This window comes from Sciurus vulgaris, assembly GCF_902686455.1.
Source record: "Sciurus vulgaris genome assembly, chromosome: 2".
Classification (NCBI taxonomy): Eukaryota; Metazoa; Chordata; class Mammalia; order Rodentia; family Sciuridae; genus Sciurus; species Sciurus vulgaris.
Window position 1 is genome coordinate 131,535,867 of NC_136462.1, and position 18,527 is coordinate 131,554,393.

General features: G+C 41.6%; 1 protein-coding gene across 1 annotated transcript in view; it reads right to left on the reverse strand.

Annotated features, from left to right (window-relative positions):
- LOC306650302 (neuronal acetylcholine receptor subunit alpha-7-like) overlaps nucleotides 1-18,527 on the reverse strand; it is a 125,184-nt gene that overhangs the window by 51,115 nt on the left and 55,542 nt on the right. Inside the window, 2 exon segments of the mRNA XM_079122194.1 lie at nucleotides 2,365-2,474; nucleotides 11,677-11,721. Coding sequence (XP_078978320.1) covers nucleotides 2,365-2,474; nucleotides 11,677-11,721 — 155 coding nt within the window.

Here is an 18,527-nt window from a genome sequence, read left to right on the forward strand (position 1 = left end):
TCCATCTCTTATAGCCTTATTATAAAATCTATTATTGATTCCAGATGAAGAAAACTGAATTAAGAACTATGAAATATTTTGTTTCTTTTTCAACTGTTAAAATACCACCTTATTCTAAGCAGAAACCTCAATATCATACCTGTGCCATGACTAAATGTTTATCTTTGCCAAGTACATTAAACATGCTACATATATTCAGAGATTTCATTCCAAACTTGATGAAGTTGGCAATTCCTTCATTGTGCAAAGGAGAAATGAAAGAATCAAAAGTTATAAAGATGGTACATTTATGACTTGTTCAACCTCAAATCTTTGTTCATAAGCAGTTGGCTATAATGCCTCTGTTATGATCTGAATTGCTTCTCCCAAAATTTGTATGTTGAATTCTAACCCTGAGTACCTCAAAATGTGACTATATTTGTAGATAGAGCCTTTAAAGAGGTAATTAAAAACAAATGAGGTTATTAGGGTAGTCACTATCCAATCTGATTGGTGTCCTTGTAGGAAGAAAAAATTAGGAAATAGACACACATTGAAGAAGGACCATGTGTAGACACAGGGAGAAGGTGGATGTTTGTAAGCTGCAGAGAGAAGATTGGAAGCATCTAATCATGGTTGGAGGGGTGCTATAAAGAGGTACCATGAAGGAAACTTATGATGATGGATGAGTTCTGTATCATAATTGTGACTACATGAAGATAACATGTGCTAAAATTTCATGTACCCTCCTACACAAATATATAACAAATGAAATCTGAATAAGTTCTGTGAATTGTACTTATGTCAATTTCCTGGTTTTGATATTGTACTGTAGTAAAGCAAGATGCCAACATGGGTGGAGGTGGGGTGTAGGGTGCACAGGGCCTCCCTGTACACATCTTTGCAAATTTCTATGAATCTATAATTATTTTAAAATAAAGAGTTTAAATTTTTTATAAGAAAAGAGAACAATTCTGCCTACTCCTTGATCTTAGACTTCTGGTCTGTAGAACTTGTGCAATTAAGTGTCTGTTTTTTAAGACATCCAGTCTGTGATACTCTGTTACAGAAGCCCTAGAAAACTAATACAGTCCCTAGAAAACAGATGACCCAAAGTCTAGCACAGAAGTTCAAGTGCTTCACTTCCTCAGAAAGTGACCATGTACTCTGATCTTGGACATTTTTCTTAGCTCAGTTGTCCAAACTTTTATTTCATTTTACATCTAAATATATTTAAGTAGAGTACATAGCAAATATGGTTGTATTTTAATAAATAAATATAAATTGTACATTTTGGAGTCATGAATGTGAAGAACATTGCCTGCAGGTACCCTGGAAGGTTCCCATTGCTTCTCCCATTACTGTCCGAATTTTATTTAAGAAGCAGAGAATACCAGCAAATGAGAAGATAGTCTTCTAAAAACAGGCCCAATAATTCAAGGGAAAACAGAACCCCACAGCAAAACCAGAAAGAATTAAAAGTTCATAAGAAATGGAATTGTTCACACTTCTGGAAGGAGTCAATAAAGGATGAACATATTAGCTGGTCCAGGGGGCTCACTGAGTGACCATGGAGGACAGCGGTAGATAGTCACACCATTCTGAGTCCAGAAAGTTCAGACTCCTTTCTCCCTCCAGATGAAACCAGAGATGTCTGACTTGTTAGAAAATTTATTTTATATTAAGCTGGTCATCATGTATAAAATAGAGAAGAGATGGTCTAGATATTCTTACTTGGCTAAGTGGTTTAACAAAGAATTTTACTGCTCCTAGAATTTATCTTGCCTAGATTCTTGCTCTTTAGTCATCTACTCTACACACTGGACTACCTTAATTTACTGAAGAATCCTTTTGTTTCTTGCCCTCAGGAGAAAGGTTACTAGAATATGACTATACTTTACTTTTCTTATGTCAAGTGGGCAACAAGTACAGCATGCTTCCTTGACCAGCTAAAGACGAGAGTCTTCATAAACTTAGCCATTTTTGCAACAGAGCTCTCCCAATGCAAATGAAGTAGACTCCAGCTGTGCATTCCATGGATGGGTACCTTCTGCTGTTAATGGCAACTGCAGCCATTCAGAGAGCAAAGGTACTCTTACCCATGAACACTTCATGCCCCAATATGTAGAGAAACTGTGTTATGCACCTCAAATGCATGATCCCTTGGATAAGATGATTTTGAACAACTTGAGGGACAACAGAAAATACCAGCAGAGGGGGACAGAGCTACTTCTCAAAGTCCTGGTCACATGGAAAGCTTCTTGAGGAGCAATGGTTCTAGATTATAGATAGCACTGCAGCATTTCTGTAAAATATTCAAATATGCTTGATTGCCACGTGTATGCAAGCATAAAATCACTGTTCCTTTTCGTCCAGAGTTCTTACCTGTTATAGAGAAGAATGTCTGGTTTCCAAATCTGGCCATCTGGAAAACGAACAGTCTTCACACCAGGATATTCTGACATATTCCATTGTAAATAGTGATCTGTCCAAGACTGGCACACAGATAACGACATTAGCAGCACTTTGCTTCCTGGCCTACTTATATTTCTTGTAAGAGATTATTAGGTATATTCAAAGCGAAAAAGAGTTTCAGACATCTATTTACATAAACTGAGTTGCTGTTTATACAATATTAGGCAACTGAGAATTAAATAAATCCTTCCAAAATGACCATGAATAGCATAAAAATCACATTTAAGGTTCTGCTGTCACCATGACCACATTCAGATGGTAGCATTAAAGCTAATTCCAACCCACTGCATGCCCCTGAGCCTTCTCCTCCCACAGTGATGGGTTCCTTCTAGCCAAATGAATAACTGTTCTGCTTTCCAAGTTTTCATTCTAAGGACATTTTGAAAAAATAAATTTATTTATTCCAACTGGAATAAAAATCAGGCTGTGGAAATGTACTCCATTTATTTCCATGAAACAATACTGTGCAGATGCATGGGAGACTCAGAATTTCTAAGGGCACATTTTTAAATTCAGATTGCTATGGTTGCAACAACAATGCTTCTAACACCAAGACCTGACAATATAAACATGGCCTGGATAGTGGGACACTGTCAGGATAGGAGGATGCAGGTGAGGACCAAGGAAGTATTCACAGATGCATGAACTCAGGGCCAGGTCTTAATTTAGATTCCTGAGTGTCCATTGCATACACAGAGGAAGACTCGTGCCTGGGGTTCTCCATCTCAGGACCAGGTGCTCATCAGTCCTTCCTGAGGCCATGCTCTATTGGGACCATACTGGTGGGACCCCTGTTCCCTACCACTGTCACAAAACCAGCACTCTACCCACCATGGTGTCTCACGGCTGGCAGGCGTGAACCCAGAGATACTACAACTGTAGCCTAATCAGGCCCCATTCTCTTTTCATTTCCCCTGGGACCACTGGTGTCTGGAGCAGATTTTCCAATATTTAGAGAGGTACATGATACAACACCTCCAGTTGGTACCAAGGCAGATGTCCCATAATCAAACACACTGTTATTTTTGCTCTGAAACTTACTTACATATTTACACTGAGAGACAAACAAATGCTTCAATTGCACATCAATTTCGATTTGATTTCAGACCAAATGAATTTGATGCAAGGTTACAAAAACATCAAGGGAAGTAAGGGAATGAATTTTCAGAACTGTTGAGATTCAGGAATTGCAGATGAGGCATTGTGGGTTTACAGCTACTAATACTGGCAACAGGAGTCCAAGGGCATGTCCCAGACATCTGACCAAACTCTGGGGAGAGCAGGCAGTATCTGGAAAGGTTATTTGTGAGCTGGAACCATCTGAAGTCAGATGGGAGGGGGTACCCAGGAGAGTAACATCATTTTACAGCCAGGGACCTCAGAGGAGGAGAATATATTAACGAATATCACTGGGAAGCCTCATCTGGGATATTTAGGACTTAGAACTGCCCTGCTGAAGTCTCTAATTACATGAGGGCTATTGAGGAAGGCATGGGAGGGGAACACTGAGGAAGGGTTGGTCTTGTTCAAGTTGTTTTCCAGGAGCACCTGGGTGCCACCCAAGGGTCTCTGCTGCAGCCTGATCATTCTCAGGACCCTTGATCCTGTGCTCCCCTTCATTTCTCTCCTCACTCAAATTTCTTCCATATCAATTTCTATGCTTTCTTTACCACTATCTTATATCTTACCCAGGGATGTGTCTCTGGATTGGTCACTGATTATTACAGGGCCAATTATAACAACTATTATTAATGCTGATCAGGGCCCTAGGAATCCAGGAATCGCTCTGAAAGTTTAGCAGAAGTTATAGGCAAGCACTGGATTCTTCCATGTGCTGAAACAATGCCCAGAATATGGAGGGAAGTTAGGAAAGGAAACTACTTGGTTGGTCAAACTTGGTCCTATCTAAAGGCTCCAGGTCAGGCTGCATGCTGCCTCCCACAATCCATACCTCCTCCTGCTTGTGCACATCTAGCTGTGTATACCCCACAGGTTCAGTGCCTTACCAGATGGCAGCACGGCATCATGTGCACGTCCATGTTCACCACAATCCAAGGAGGTCAGCATGATCGGTGTTCTTATTTATAAGAGACTGAGGCTCATGGAACTGTATCTTTGGAAGCAGTCACTGGGTCAGGGCTCAATTGCATTACATGATCTCAAGCAAAGTGATCCCTGCACTGTCTCAGAGCTGGTTCTTCTAACTCAATCTGTGTACTGACAAGTCTGTCCTCAAGGCAGAATGGACTGCATGTTGTCTCTGAAAGTGCTGACCAACTGCTCATTGCTGCTCTCCCTCACCCCAAAGCCAACCTGACCCAAAGAAAGAAAGGGGAAGCTGCAGGGAGTTTGGGAATCAAACAGCCCTGGTTTGCACCAAACTTCTGGTAGAGTGTTGCTGTGTGAGCTTAAATTAGTGAATCACACTTCCTGAGCAGCAACTTCTTTGTATATACACAGCCTCATAGTCTGGTAAGAATGAAGTGAGATCATGTGTGCAGGAGCAAGTAAAATCCTAATAGGCAAGTGACAAATGATGACATTAACAAAAGAGAGAAAGGAACTCCTCCATTATACAAAATTCTACAGGACTCTTGAGCTGTAATAGCTGAGCTGTGACCAAAGATGTAGAAGAGGGAGGGCCAACATGATGCTGGGAACTAGCAGAAACCTTCTGCTGCCTGCATGGGTTTCCCATGAAACATATAAGGCCTAACAACAGTCGAGTTTCAGAAATAGGTTGTTTATCCTCTGAAAACATTTTCTTCCAATTAAATGTTAGGTCCCTAAGCAGTGGAGGCACAGGACATCTCTGTAGATAACACTTGGCCCGTTTTCCATATGATGGCACCTGGAAAGGAGCATCAGTGAACCTGGAGATGGCAATACTCCCTGATCTTCCCATACGACAAAACACTCAATGTTCCTTCTCTCCCTGTGGGATTTCTTCTCATTAAGTCTTTAAGAAAAGAGGGTGTGTGATTGTAAGTGGGATGTGCAGTGAGCAAGGAGCTGTTGATATAAAAGGCACAATAGGAGTCCATATTCTTCCATGACTCTAACACCTGGGCCCTATAGGAGCCTATCTCGACTCACAGGAGACTTTTCTGGTTTATGTGTGCATGCACACTGGCATGAAAATAGATGGAAGGAAGGGACAGTTTTTTCGCTTTTAAAAATATATCCTATGGTAGAATAAGAAATATATTTGGTTTTCCTAATCCTTGCAATTCCCTGAGTGCTAGGAGTACCTTTTGTGAAAGAGGGCCTCTGGATCACACCTGAGTTTATGCTAATGAAGTGTCTTAGGTTTAGGCCTGTAGGTAGATTCAGGATGGGGGCTGGTCACCAGAAAGATCAGCCACATGATTAAAGGGTTGGAATTTTCGGTTCCATCTCATTCCCATCTCCAGGAAGGGGTGGTAGGCTGGAGACTGGGTTATAACACTCTTGAACAGCAAGATTCAGAGAACTGCTGGTTCAAGGCTGTGGACACCGGGATGCTGTGGACACCCAGAGAGGTCACAGAAGCTCCTCACTCCTCCCTATCCTTTTCCCTTTGTTTCTTCCATTGGGGTGTTCCTGAGATGCAGCCTTCAGAATAGATAAGCAAATGTAAGGGTTTACCTGAGAACTTCAAGCTGTTCTAAAAAATTGTTGAATCTGAAGTGAAGGAGGGTTGTAGGGAACACCTGAATGTGGAAGTATAGGAAGCCTGGACACCCCATTTGGAGCAAGAGTCTGAAGAGGGGGCAGTCTTGTGGGACTGAGCTCTTGAGCTTGTGTGTTCTGATGCTAACTCAAGGCAGACAGTGTCAGAACTAAATTAAACTGTTGAACACCCAGCTGGTGTTGGAGAGTTGGTTGTTGTTGAAAAAGACACCACATATTTGGAGTCAGAAAACACCACCCAATTGTATTTTTGACAACCCTTCCAATCAACTATTTTGATCTCAAAGAAGGAAAGTGAGCCTCCTTCCATCTCTTGCCTCTGAAACTTCCCAGTGAGATATAATGATTGAATCACCCCCACCCCAAACCTCTGGGTGCAATCAAGGTCCTAAGCAGGTCACTAGCTGGCTAAACTATGAGCCTAATGTGCTGCATTTCAATGTGTCAGAGACAATAAATGCAGAAATTAAAAAGATAAACATTTTAGAAGTAATTTGGTTTACAATCTAACATTCTATGATGTGAATGTTATTAGTACCATAATTAGAATTAGGAGGTTAAAAATAGAGAATAAACAAAGGAAGGCTGGAAAATCAAGAAAAGAATGAGCAAGATATCAAAATAAGACAGAGTTTAAAAAAGCAAATGCAAGTCTCTGAATGTCTCTTTAGATGCTGAAATGGCTGCTGTCATTTCTTCTCATACATTAAATCAGATTAGGTCTAAGAGGTCTCCCAAAGTGATAGAACAATTATAGAGACCATATACCAACTGCTTCCTCCTAGGAATAGAAGAGGTAAATACAGAGATAAGCAACTTCGTATTCCTTCAGGTTATCTGAATAATCTGAAAGTCAGACAAAATCAAGGACAACTGGGAGAAAGGATAATAAAATCAACAAACTGTAGGTCAAAGAGAATTTAATTATTTTTTTTTTTTATTCTTCTGCCTCTTCCAATTTGCATGTATAGAAAAATCTATCATTTGCAAGAAACTGACCTCAGAGTTTAAACACCCTGGAGAAAAAGTCATGTGGATTCAGATTTTCAGAACAGGAATTTGGTAACATAAAACTGTGGAAGATAAAAACTCATGTCTCAGAGCCATTTCCTTGAATCTCTGTTTACCTCCTGACCACATTTCTGCTTTCCCCAGTATGTTGCCCTGTCTGCCTTCAATATCGAGCTTTGGTTCCTATCCATGTCCACTACTCAGGTTGGGTCAGGCCAGGCTGCTCACTGGTGATGAAACGCAAGAACAAGGACCACTTAGAAATGGTCTCAGGGAAGCTTCCCAGCTTGCCCTTGGTGACACCCAAATCTCCCAAATTCATGCTGTGACACATAAGAGCACAAGGGCTTCTAGCCTGAAGCACTGAGCTGGGGCCAGGGGCACAGAGGCACAGGTTTTGGCTTCATAACTGTAAAGGTTTGTTTTAAACCCAAAATTCTAGGGATGTCTTAAAAATTCAGTTGGAATAATTTCATAGTTACTGCATCATCTACAGGTGCCACTTTCAAAATACTCGTCATCATTCAGCTTTGTAAGTGCACTTGCCACAAGGGAATTGGCTTTCAATGTGGCAGGCACCTAAAAGTAAGTGTCAATTAATGATGGAATGCCAGTGGTTCCAGATCTTCCTCTCTAGAGGAGTCTGGGACTTCCTCCAACTCCCATTACTATAAAAGAGGATTGCTCCCACCTGTGACCTCCTCTGTCCTTCCACCAGTCTGTCTTCTGCAAAATCTCTTGGAAGCCACTTGGTCTTGCTATGTCAAACTTTTCTACTGTTTTCTCACTTAAAAAACATCAATTGGCACATAACTGCACATGTTTATGGAGTGGAGTGTGATAATTCAACACATGTACACAATGTGTAATGATCAAATCAAAGTAATTAGCATTTCCATCTCCTCAAACATTTATCATCTCTCAGTGGTTAACCTTTCCTTAAATGTGTTAATTACACAGCCTGATTGTAAACGGCTGGAACGTGGAAACTGGGTCTCATACATTTCTGGGTTGCCCTCACATGGCCTCATTCAGAATTTTCCACATGGTAGGTGCTCCCAAAGGTGAGCTGAATAGGTAAAGGAGATTTTTTTTTAAATGAAGCTGAAGATGCTTCTGCAAATTCAAGTATTAATTAGAAATAAGTTGGGCTTCAAAGAAATTTAGAGGTCCCTGGTGACATCCTCCAAAGCAAAGATGTTTATTTATGGAGCACCTGAACTCAATACAGTAAGTAATAATCCAGTTATATTTTTTCCTGGAAACCAATACCCTGTAAAATATTGCCCTATCATATATACTGCTAAAAACCAATGACTTAGAGCTAAGGTAGGTGGCACTCGGGAGAAAGATCTGTCTGTAGCACGTTTCTCTCTTTAAGAAAAATGTCAGGAACAGCTCTGTTCCTTAGAGGGCATGGGGAAAGCATGTGAATCATCCCCCAAGTTGCCAGAGCTTTACCTTATACCACAGTGTCCCAGTGTTATGTAGGTGTTAGCTTTATGTTGTATTTGCAGTATCTTAGGCTGATTTGGCTTTACAGAGTTTTGGCAAGAGAATGGGCTAGTAGCTGAGGGTTACAACAGTGAACAAATCCAGCTGGAGCCCTGCCCTCCTGGTGCACACATGTTAGTGGAGGCAAGGCAAGAAACTTGGAGGCCAGGAACAAAACAGTGAATACAAAATATGTTTGATGTTGAGAAGTGCTTTGGAGGAAAAACTGAAGCAAAATAAAGGGAATATAGTGGGGGCTGGTATGTAGATAAGTGGTAGAGCACTTGTCTACCATGTGCAAGACCCTGGGTTCAACCTCCAGTACTCCAAAAGAGTGAGTGGGACAGAGTGGGCTGGAGGTAGCAAGTAGGGTTTGGGGCAATACACAGGAGCTCAGGAAAGATGTACTGAAAACTGGTTCTTAAGAGCCTTACAGGCAAAAAGAGAGCAGTAAGTACAAAAGCCCTGAGGTGGGCATTTGTTTGGATAATGTGTGCATTACTTATCAAGAGGGCAGGAAACACTGCAAGGAAAGAGGGCAGAGGGGATGGGAAAAGAAGGAAGATCCAAGCAGGGAGGAAATCAAAGGTGACTTCAAGGTACTTTAGCTCTTAGTTGCACAGGGAGGCAGGAGCCCCTGGAGAGATGAGCCTGGGAAGCATGTGACTAACTTTCATTTTACCTTAAATGATTACACTGGGTCCTATGTTGAGAATAGATATCAACAGAGGAGGTAAGCATGGCAGGAAGACTGGCCAGGAGACTCCACAACAATGGAGATGAGACATTATGCCAGTTTAGACCAGGGTGGAAGAATGGTTTGATGTGCAGTGTTAGATCCTGGATCTGTTTAGAATCAATCAGATGTGAGATGTGAAAGACAGGAGTTAAGGGTGAGGCTGAGGTTTCTGTGTTGTGCAGATGGATAAGTGGGGCTGCCATTTACCCAGATGAGGGTGACCATGGAAAGAGGCATGAATGAGAATAACCCACAGATACTGAAGGGAGAGGTAGTAGGGATAACAGTTAAAGGGATGTTGTCTGCAGGTGCCAGGGGATGGGACATATCCACTGGAGGAAGGGCTGGCCTTCCAAGACAGAACAAATCATGCATCCCAGGAAAAAGGAGGGAAGCTAGAATAGGTGAGCACAAGAGAAGAAATGGAATGTACTTACTGAAGCATACTGCTTTAAATGCTAGCAGGAGACTCCCAAAGACTCCACCCTACTCATTATGGGGAGGTTCTGCAAGGGGTCTCATGTGTAGCTTAGTGCACCTCTGGGACCTAGCAGATGGCTTTAAGCAGATCTGTTTTCTCTCCCTCAACTATGCATGAATACCATCAGCCCTCGCTTCTACTTCTCCCCATCCCCCAACTTTACAAAGAAGGGCTCTTTTCACTTAATTCTTACTTTGGGACACTGACACAAAAACCAACAAAGATTCATCTGCATTTGTCTCTGTATATGAATTACCTTAAAAACTGAGTGACAAATAATTTCAAAGGCCAATCATGTTTTAATCCTTCAATTTTTTGCTTTCAATAAAAATGAAGAAGAAACTAATCAAGTTGCCAACTGATGCATTTGATGGAAATGATGTTATTTTTGGCATATAATCTGGAAGAAGTCCAAAAAATTGAATAACACTGTTTTATCGAAACGCCTTTCATTAGCAACTCAAGATGTTGTTGCATCTATTAACAAAATAGTTAAAGAACTGATGGCAACAACTGTATTGTTCTCTTCTGTCTACAAATATAAGAGAATCACCTGTGGATACATAAATTAATTTAAAAACAAACCTCCATCTTAATACAGACATGAATTTCCAATATAAAAAGTGTTTAATATTATGTATTAAAATTTGTACCAATAAAAATGTGCCAATAATAATAGCAAGCTCAAGTCAATTCTGAAGAACTTTTTAAACACTTATTGTCTGGAGGAATAATTTGCATGTAAACATTTACATTTGAGAAAATCAAGGTATAGTGACTAATAAAATTATTTCAAATATAAAATTACTTTGCATTAGGATAAAACCCGGCATGAAAAGCATAATAAAAATGCAGATGCAAGGAGATAAAAGGAATATGTAAAACTTTAGACAGTAAAAGAAGGATTTGTTCATATTGTTTTTAAAGGAAGGATATGGACACAGAGTTAATTATTATGGTATTAAGATTCCATGTGAAATAAAGACTAACATTTTTATGTTTAAATCTCAATATTTACAACTTGATGGCATCGTATCACCTGTAATTAGTTGAATTTAGATTAGAATCATATACATAACATTAAAAATCCAGGAATAGAAAATAAATGCAGTATTCCTTATCCAAAATACTTGGGAACTGTTTCAGATTTTGGAGTTTTTTTGAATTTTGGTATATTTGCATAGATTTTGCTGGTTGAGGATCCCTAACTGAAAAATCTAAAAACTAAAAGTCCAAAATCTGAAGCAGTTTCAGTGTCATGTCAGAGATCAAGACATTCCAGATTTCAGAGCATTTCAGATTATGGATTTTAAGATTAGGGATGCTCAACCTGTATTGCCTTTAGAGATTCTCGCAGAAGTCACTAGAACATGAAATGTGAAGACTTACAGCACAGAAACCCACAGACTGAATCAAATATGCATCTTTAGGGGGTACAGAGAACAGGCAGGTGCTGCTGAGCACTGGGGAGTGGACACAGTGTAGGTTGGGACCATCTAAATGCAGCCCTACATCTTATTATTTTTCTTGTCTGAAGTGGTTTTGAAATGGCCCCAAATCACCCAGTAGTACAATTCGAGCATGCATCAAGCTTTGCTGTTATTCAGTATTAAATATTTAATTCCAATCTAAAGGACTCTCTAAACCAGCAACTGACAGTCTGCAGCATGACACCTCTAGCATTTGTTGTTGGCAGGTGTGGAGTCAAGGGTGACAGCCCGGGCTTTTCTCCCAGAACCTCTGCCTTCCCTGCTGATCAAGCACATGCATCCTGGAAGCATGAGTAGGCAGACACAGAAGCAAGGATGCCACTGTCTTAACTTACCATTTGCAGCCAAATATTGGTGGTTAAAACTTGGTTCTTCTCATCCTGAAAAAGGAAAAAGATCAATTAAAGAAAAGAAAAAGAAAAGCAGCAGCATAAATATGGCTTATATACTTTACAAAAGAAGGAATGATACAATTATTCATGTAAGAATCTGACTATTGGGATCACTGTTGTGTGTGCAAATTAGAATGCACCAAGCACTCCCAAATCTATGCCAGCAGCATTTCCCTAGAGTTAGCTTTTCTATTTATTCTGAAGTAATATACATTTATTATAGAGCACTTACAAAGGACAGCAGAGTATAAAGAAGAAAATTAAAATTGGGCAGCCCTACCATCCAGAAATGATGTCTGCTAAGGACTTTGCTATTTATCTTTTTTATAATTTACATACTTTAAAAATTGGGTGCAAATTTTAATTTTTAAAGATAGTTTTATTGCTAGAATTTACATACTTTCAAACAAATATAAATATTCAATGCTTCCCTCCCCATGAAAGCATGTGCCTATGTCAAGCAGCACCACCATATGTAGAGGGTGCTGGTAAGGTACAGCTCTGGCTCATCCCTTCTGGTCTGGGTCTTCTCTTATTCTCTACCTGCCCAAGCAACATGTCAGGCCCCTGACACACACCTGCAAAGTAAATCTTATACAGGTGAGTAAACTAGGTGTCAGAAAAGTGAGGCAAACTTGCAAAGGAGTCACTCACACTGGGATATATCTGACTCCAGGACCTACTTTTCTACATTCAAAATACCTATCTGAATGGGGGATCCAGCCAGGCATCAAGTCTGTGCATCAGCCAGTGAATCCAGTAGAGTGTACCAACTGTGGCTTTGTTCAAACACCAAGCTTCTACTATATTTTGGATCATAAGTATCCCTCAAAGGCCTGGAGTTATATGAGGTGTTGGAGCTTTGAAGAGGTGGGGCCTAGTAGGTGGTCTTTAGGCCATTAGGGGATTGCCCTTGAAGGGGACAGTGGGACTTCAGCCCCTTCCTCTTCCTCTCTTTCAATCCTGGCAGCTCTGTGAGCAGGTCTTCTCTGCCACATGATCCTGCCACACTGAGCTGTCTTGTCACAGTCCCAAAAGAAGAGACTAACCAATCACAGATGGAAACTTCTAGAACCATGAACCAAAATAAACCTTTTCTTTTTGTAGGTTGATTAACTCAGATATTTGTTACAGTGATGGAAAGTGGACTAACATACCACATAAAGAAGAGTCTAGTCAAACTGAGACCTCAAGTTCCTGTACCAGGAATTACATGGCCTGATTCACTAATAGGCAATCACCAAAAACAGACCCAATGGCAGAAAGCACATAGCATCTGCCAGGGTCTGATCAGCAGGTAGAGAGGCAAATGAGAATTGAATGCTACTTATCATGAAAATAAAAATGTGGTACATGTGTATGAAGTTGGCAGGGACACTGACACATTAATGCCCCTGTGTCCTGCTGCAGCTCGCCTGCTGAGTACCTTCAAGGGTGAGATGGGTGGGGCTGGGTAGATCCCATGGAGAGGATACCACTGCCCAGGGAAGGACATGGGACCATATCTCAGAGGGTTCCAGGACAGAGGATATGCCTAGGAGAAGCTGAAAGTTCCGTTACAGAGGAAAGACATTTCCTTTTCCAAACCAAAACAAGCCAAGATATTTTCATGGTAAAAAGTTGTACAGCTAACAGTTCTCTGTGTTCCACACTAGGAGCCATATGTTCAAATTGCACATGTGCTCAGTTCCAGTTCAGTATCCAATATTACTGGGAAGCACCATTAAGTTCCTCAGTACATGTATCTGCTGCCTCAACTTATTAAGCAGCTGTTGTTTTTAATGGACTTAGAATTAGCAAGGGTTCCACATTTAGGTGTCTTTTCTTCTTTTAATTGCATTTGTGTCTTCCTCTCCTGAGAGAAAGGCTTCTGCGGTTTGGGAGCTCAATTACTACCAATCTAATTAAAAGGCTTTTTTCTTTCCAGCATTCAAACGGAAACCTCATTAGAGTGACACTGGATTTCTGTACTGTGTGGCAGCATGGGACCGAAGTACAGCGTTTCAATCTGTAATCAACAACAAGCAGTAGCCAGCCGCCACCTGACAGTGTAGCAATGCCAAGGGGGGCCCTCCACTGAGGCTCCAAAGGAGCCAGAGTAGTCAGAGGGTTCCATCCTCCAAATGGATCTCCTTCCTCCCCTCCCTGGCTCAGGGACACACACTGGCCAGGTGACAAGGTCTCACACTTTCTCTCACTTGTAGTGTGCAATGTACTGACCCATGCATGCACACATATGTATACACACACAATCTGTCCTCTGCTCACCTCCACATGGGGCTTTCTGAACACAAATATGATCAGCTCACCCACTTTGAACTTCACTGAACAAAGGATCAAGTCAAAAGGAACAGATCTTTTCTATGTGGCCCAGTCAAGCTTTCATTCATTCATTCATTCATTAACGGTTTATGGAACACTTCCTGTTTCAGGCAGTATACTGGCCTGATATGTACAGTGGGATTTGAACATTGTTCCTGAGTTCCTGGAAAATAAAATGGGGAGAGCTTGCCAAGGCTCCATTCAAGTGGAAAACAGCATCCCACAGGTACCCCAGGGCTGGTAATTAGCAAGCAGTGCAGTCTCTGTGTCTTAGCCTATTTGGGATATTTTAACAAAACAATATAAACAGAGAGGCTTTTAAACAACAGGAATTTATTTCTCATAGTATAGAGATGGAAGTCTGAGATCAAGGTGCTGGTATAGTTGAATTCTGCTGTCTGGTGAGGGTCTACTTCCTGGTTCATAGGTGGCCGTCTTCTGCCTGTGTCTTCACATGGTGGAAGGGGTGAGTCAGTTTTCTGGAGTCTCTTTTAAAAGTGGACTAGTGCCATCCATGAGGGAGCCACTCTTGTAAGTGAATCACCTCCCCAGAACCCCATCTCCTAATATCATCTTGTGGCTTAGGATTTCAACATATGAATGGGGAGGGCACAAATATTCAGACCATAGCACTCTGAAAATGATTTGCAGTAATTCCAGATCAATCATATAGCTATTACTGCCTTGTCCACACTGGAAAGGACAGCAATGGAGGCAGAATCTATGTGGGCAGAAGAATCTCTGGACTCCAATTTCAGTTCCCCAATCAGCAAGCACTTGGATACTTGGATTTCGGTGTTCTCTCCTGGGAAATGGGAATAATGGAAGCTGCCCTATGTGCCTCCTAGAGCCAGGGGCATTAAGGGTAGCACCATCCGATTTGTAAAATGTCACTCAGCTCTAGAAGCTGTCACTGTGCAGCTGCTTGCCCACGGATCTCTCCTGAAAACACAAGCTCCTATCTGCCTTGAAGACTCAGAAAGAGCCCGTCATGGAAGCAAAGGTCAGTGCAGCGTCAGACCCTGGAGTCAAGTGACCAGACTCTTCTCACTCTTTTTTAATCTGAGCACTTTGCTGAAGAGCACATTTTGATTTATATGAACACGCTTTTAAAAAATCAATCTTTCTGAATAATTGTGTATCTGATTTAAAGTTCAACTGTTCTGATGATGTGCTATTTTGCATTCTTACAGCAACTATTCTTTTGGAAGTTATGGAAAACACTATTCAACATTATTTCACTGCTTTCTCTACTTCTGAGTAGATGCTGAGAAAAATAAACACATAACAATAGATCTAACCATGTATAAATTCTTGTTTGTAGGGAAGACCACTGGATGATATAAATTCACATTTCTGTAGCTCTGTATAGTTTATAACAAGGATGGCTTCTTTTATCCAACTTAATCTTTATACCAACCATATTTTTATCCTAGTTTTACAGAATAAACTGAGGGTCTATGATTTTTTCTGTGTCAGCAACGTATTAAGTCTGACAAAAGACTGATAGAGTAAGAAATAAACTCCTACAAATCAATCAGAAAAAAGGCAGACAATCCAACAGAAAAATGGGCAAAAGATGAACAAGCACTTTGCTTAAGAGAATTTCAGCAAGTGATATCTGAACAGAGCACAGAAAACTTTTAAACAGAGTTTTTATTCTTGTAAATGTCGTACATGGACACACATGTGCACACTGTGAACCCACTAAGGCCTAGTGGTATCTCGGCAAAGCTGAAACAATTGTTTTTCTCATTTAATAATAAAAATTATTAATTTTAGTTGTCTCTGTTCTGTTTGAATGCTTTGTTGTAAGCATATATTACCTTTATAATTGAGCAGGGAAGGGAATGCATACATAATCAATTGTGGAACAGAAAAAGCAAACTCCTAACTTTTATATTTAAAAGTAAAAGCTGAGATCCAAGCTCTTATTCTTCTAACTGTACTCTCATGTTTTGATGTCATCCCAAATTCTATGCACTTTGATTATGATAGTGGAAAACAGTTTCCTTTGTTATTTGTACAGGGCAGAAGTTCTCAAAAGCACAGTCTGGGAACCCATGCGTTTCTGAGATGAACATCACTCCTTTTCAATCAGCTACTCAAAACTTTTCTCATTGGTGGAGGGGCATGTGTAGCATGCATGAGGCCTGGGTTTGATCCAGAACCATGAGAGAGAGAGAGAGAGAGAGAGAGAGAGAAAGAGAGAGAGAGAGAGAGAGAGGAGAGAGAGAGAGTGAGGAGAGAGAGAGAGAGAGGAGAGAGAGAGAGAGAGGAGAGAGAGAGAGAGAGAGGAGAGGCGGGAGGAGAGAGGAGAGGCGGGAGGAGAGAGGAGAGGGGGGAGGAGAGAGGAGAGGGGGAAGGAAAGAGGAGAGAGGAGAAAGGAGAAAGAAGAGAGAAAGAGAGAACTTTTCTCATCAGAAATTATTTCCTCCTTTCCTCATGAGCATTCCTTGGAGCTCTGCACAGCCTGCTGGACATAGCAGATCAGCAGTAAAAGCAAACAAAAAAAAGTCCAGATATCTTCTATTAAGTAAGGCATTAAGGAGATTTACAAAATAATAAGTTCCCCCTAACAGTAAATTTGTTAATGTGTTAAGTTGGGAAAATATAGGATTTTTTTTCATAAATTACTTTTTCTGTTAGCATGTAATGAGTTTATTGTCTTTTCAAATAAATGAACTTTAAAAAATTTTTTTAGTTTTTTTTATTTCTAACGATAAATATTGATAGATGCACACAAAATTCAGGACATCCTTGATAACCTTCAGGGCATCCTGAAACCTAGAAGTTTGAGAGTCGCTGGCATAGGTCTTGGCATTCCTGAGACACCCTGGCCTTATACCTCAGGGCCTGGCCCTTGCAAAATACAGAGAACATCTCCCTCCCTGCACTTACTTTGAGGCTGCTCAGGGTATATGTCCCAGAGTACAATGTGAAAAGTCTATGTATTACAGGTAGATCTGGGCTTTGCCATTCACTCACTGGGAGACTACGGGTGGCCCCTGAGTTTGTCCAAGACTCAATTTCCTTACTTGCAAAGGGTGATTTCTGTCCCTCCAGTATCTCTTGCAGGAATTCCATAGGTAACAAAGAAACAGGCCTAAAATATAGTAAAGCTCTCCACCATTCAATTATCATAAGTTCTCACACACAAAGGTATTAAAAAGGCTTAGACAACTGGCCCAAATCAGTAGTGTATCTTTTCTCTACCAGGGACTGCCTGTGCTTTGGGGTAGTTTTATTCTTGCTGACATCCAGGCTTAGAAATTGTCTAGATGCCAACATTTAATTTTCATAATGGGTTAATGGTGATTCTGTGATTGATGATTGCACAAGTGTAAATCTTTTCAAAAGGAGTGTGTGTGGGATGGTGTCTTTCAAGTCTTTTGATATGGGCTTCTTTCAACCAGATTCTACTACAGTGAAGATTTAGCTAAGGAACATCACTATTTGCCTACTGATTCAGGAAAACTCCTTACTCATAGCTGAACAGTTTACACACACACACACACACACACACACACACACACACACACACACACGTATATTTTTCTGACAGTACAGTTAAATGCTGACAAATTGAAGAATGTTTTCTGCTGCAGTCTTTTAAAATACAGCACCACAGAGAGAGTAAGCTATAGATCCTGCTCAGAACAACCTCACTGAGGCAGAGACTGCAGACCTTGGGAAACTTCTGCCTCCAGAATGATTTTGAATTCTTTGATTCTATTTTTAACTATCAAAGTTAATTCTGGGAGCAGACTGCCCAGTGAGAGCCTTTCTACACAGAGCCAGCCACAAGTCCCCAAGCCAGCGGAGACCTCTGGCCTGCAAGCAGACTCTGGGACCAGGGCAAGGCAGCCAGAGACCTCTCCAGGTGGACCTGCCCCCCCCCAATACCCCCCCCCCCCCCCCCGCCCGCAGGCTTTTACCACAGGGTGAACCAAGATGGCGGACTAGAGGGTGACTGCATTTCCAGTCATTCCAGAACCCAGGATTCAAGAAGGGGAGGCATTGAGAGACTCGGACTAAAATAGAGCCACGGGGTGAGTCTTCCCCACCCGGTGAAGCTCTGCCCGGGTGGCAGGCCTGGATTCGGGTGGCTTATTAGAGTAGGGTAGGGCAGCTAGAGTCTTCCCCAGGCAGCTCTGTGCACTCCGGAGGTGGGCTCCTCCCACAGGGCCAGATTTTCCAGCATCTCGGAGCAGCCCCCCAGTGAGACCCTTACTGCACAGATCCAAGCTTCAAGTCCCTGAACTAGGGTGGTGAGCTCCTGCCCATAGGTTGCTTCAGGGACCAGGACAGGGCAGCCAGGGACTTCCCCAAGGAGCCCGCAGCCCGGCCCCCTCCGGCGGGAAGTGCCTTTCCAGGTTAGCTTCTCGGAGCAGCCCGCCCAGTGACAGCCTTTCTACACAGAGCCAGCCACAAGTCCCCAAGCCAGCGGTGACCTCCGGCCCACAAGCAGC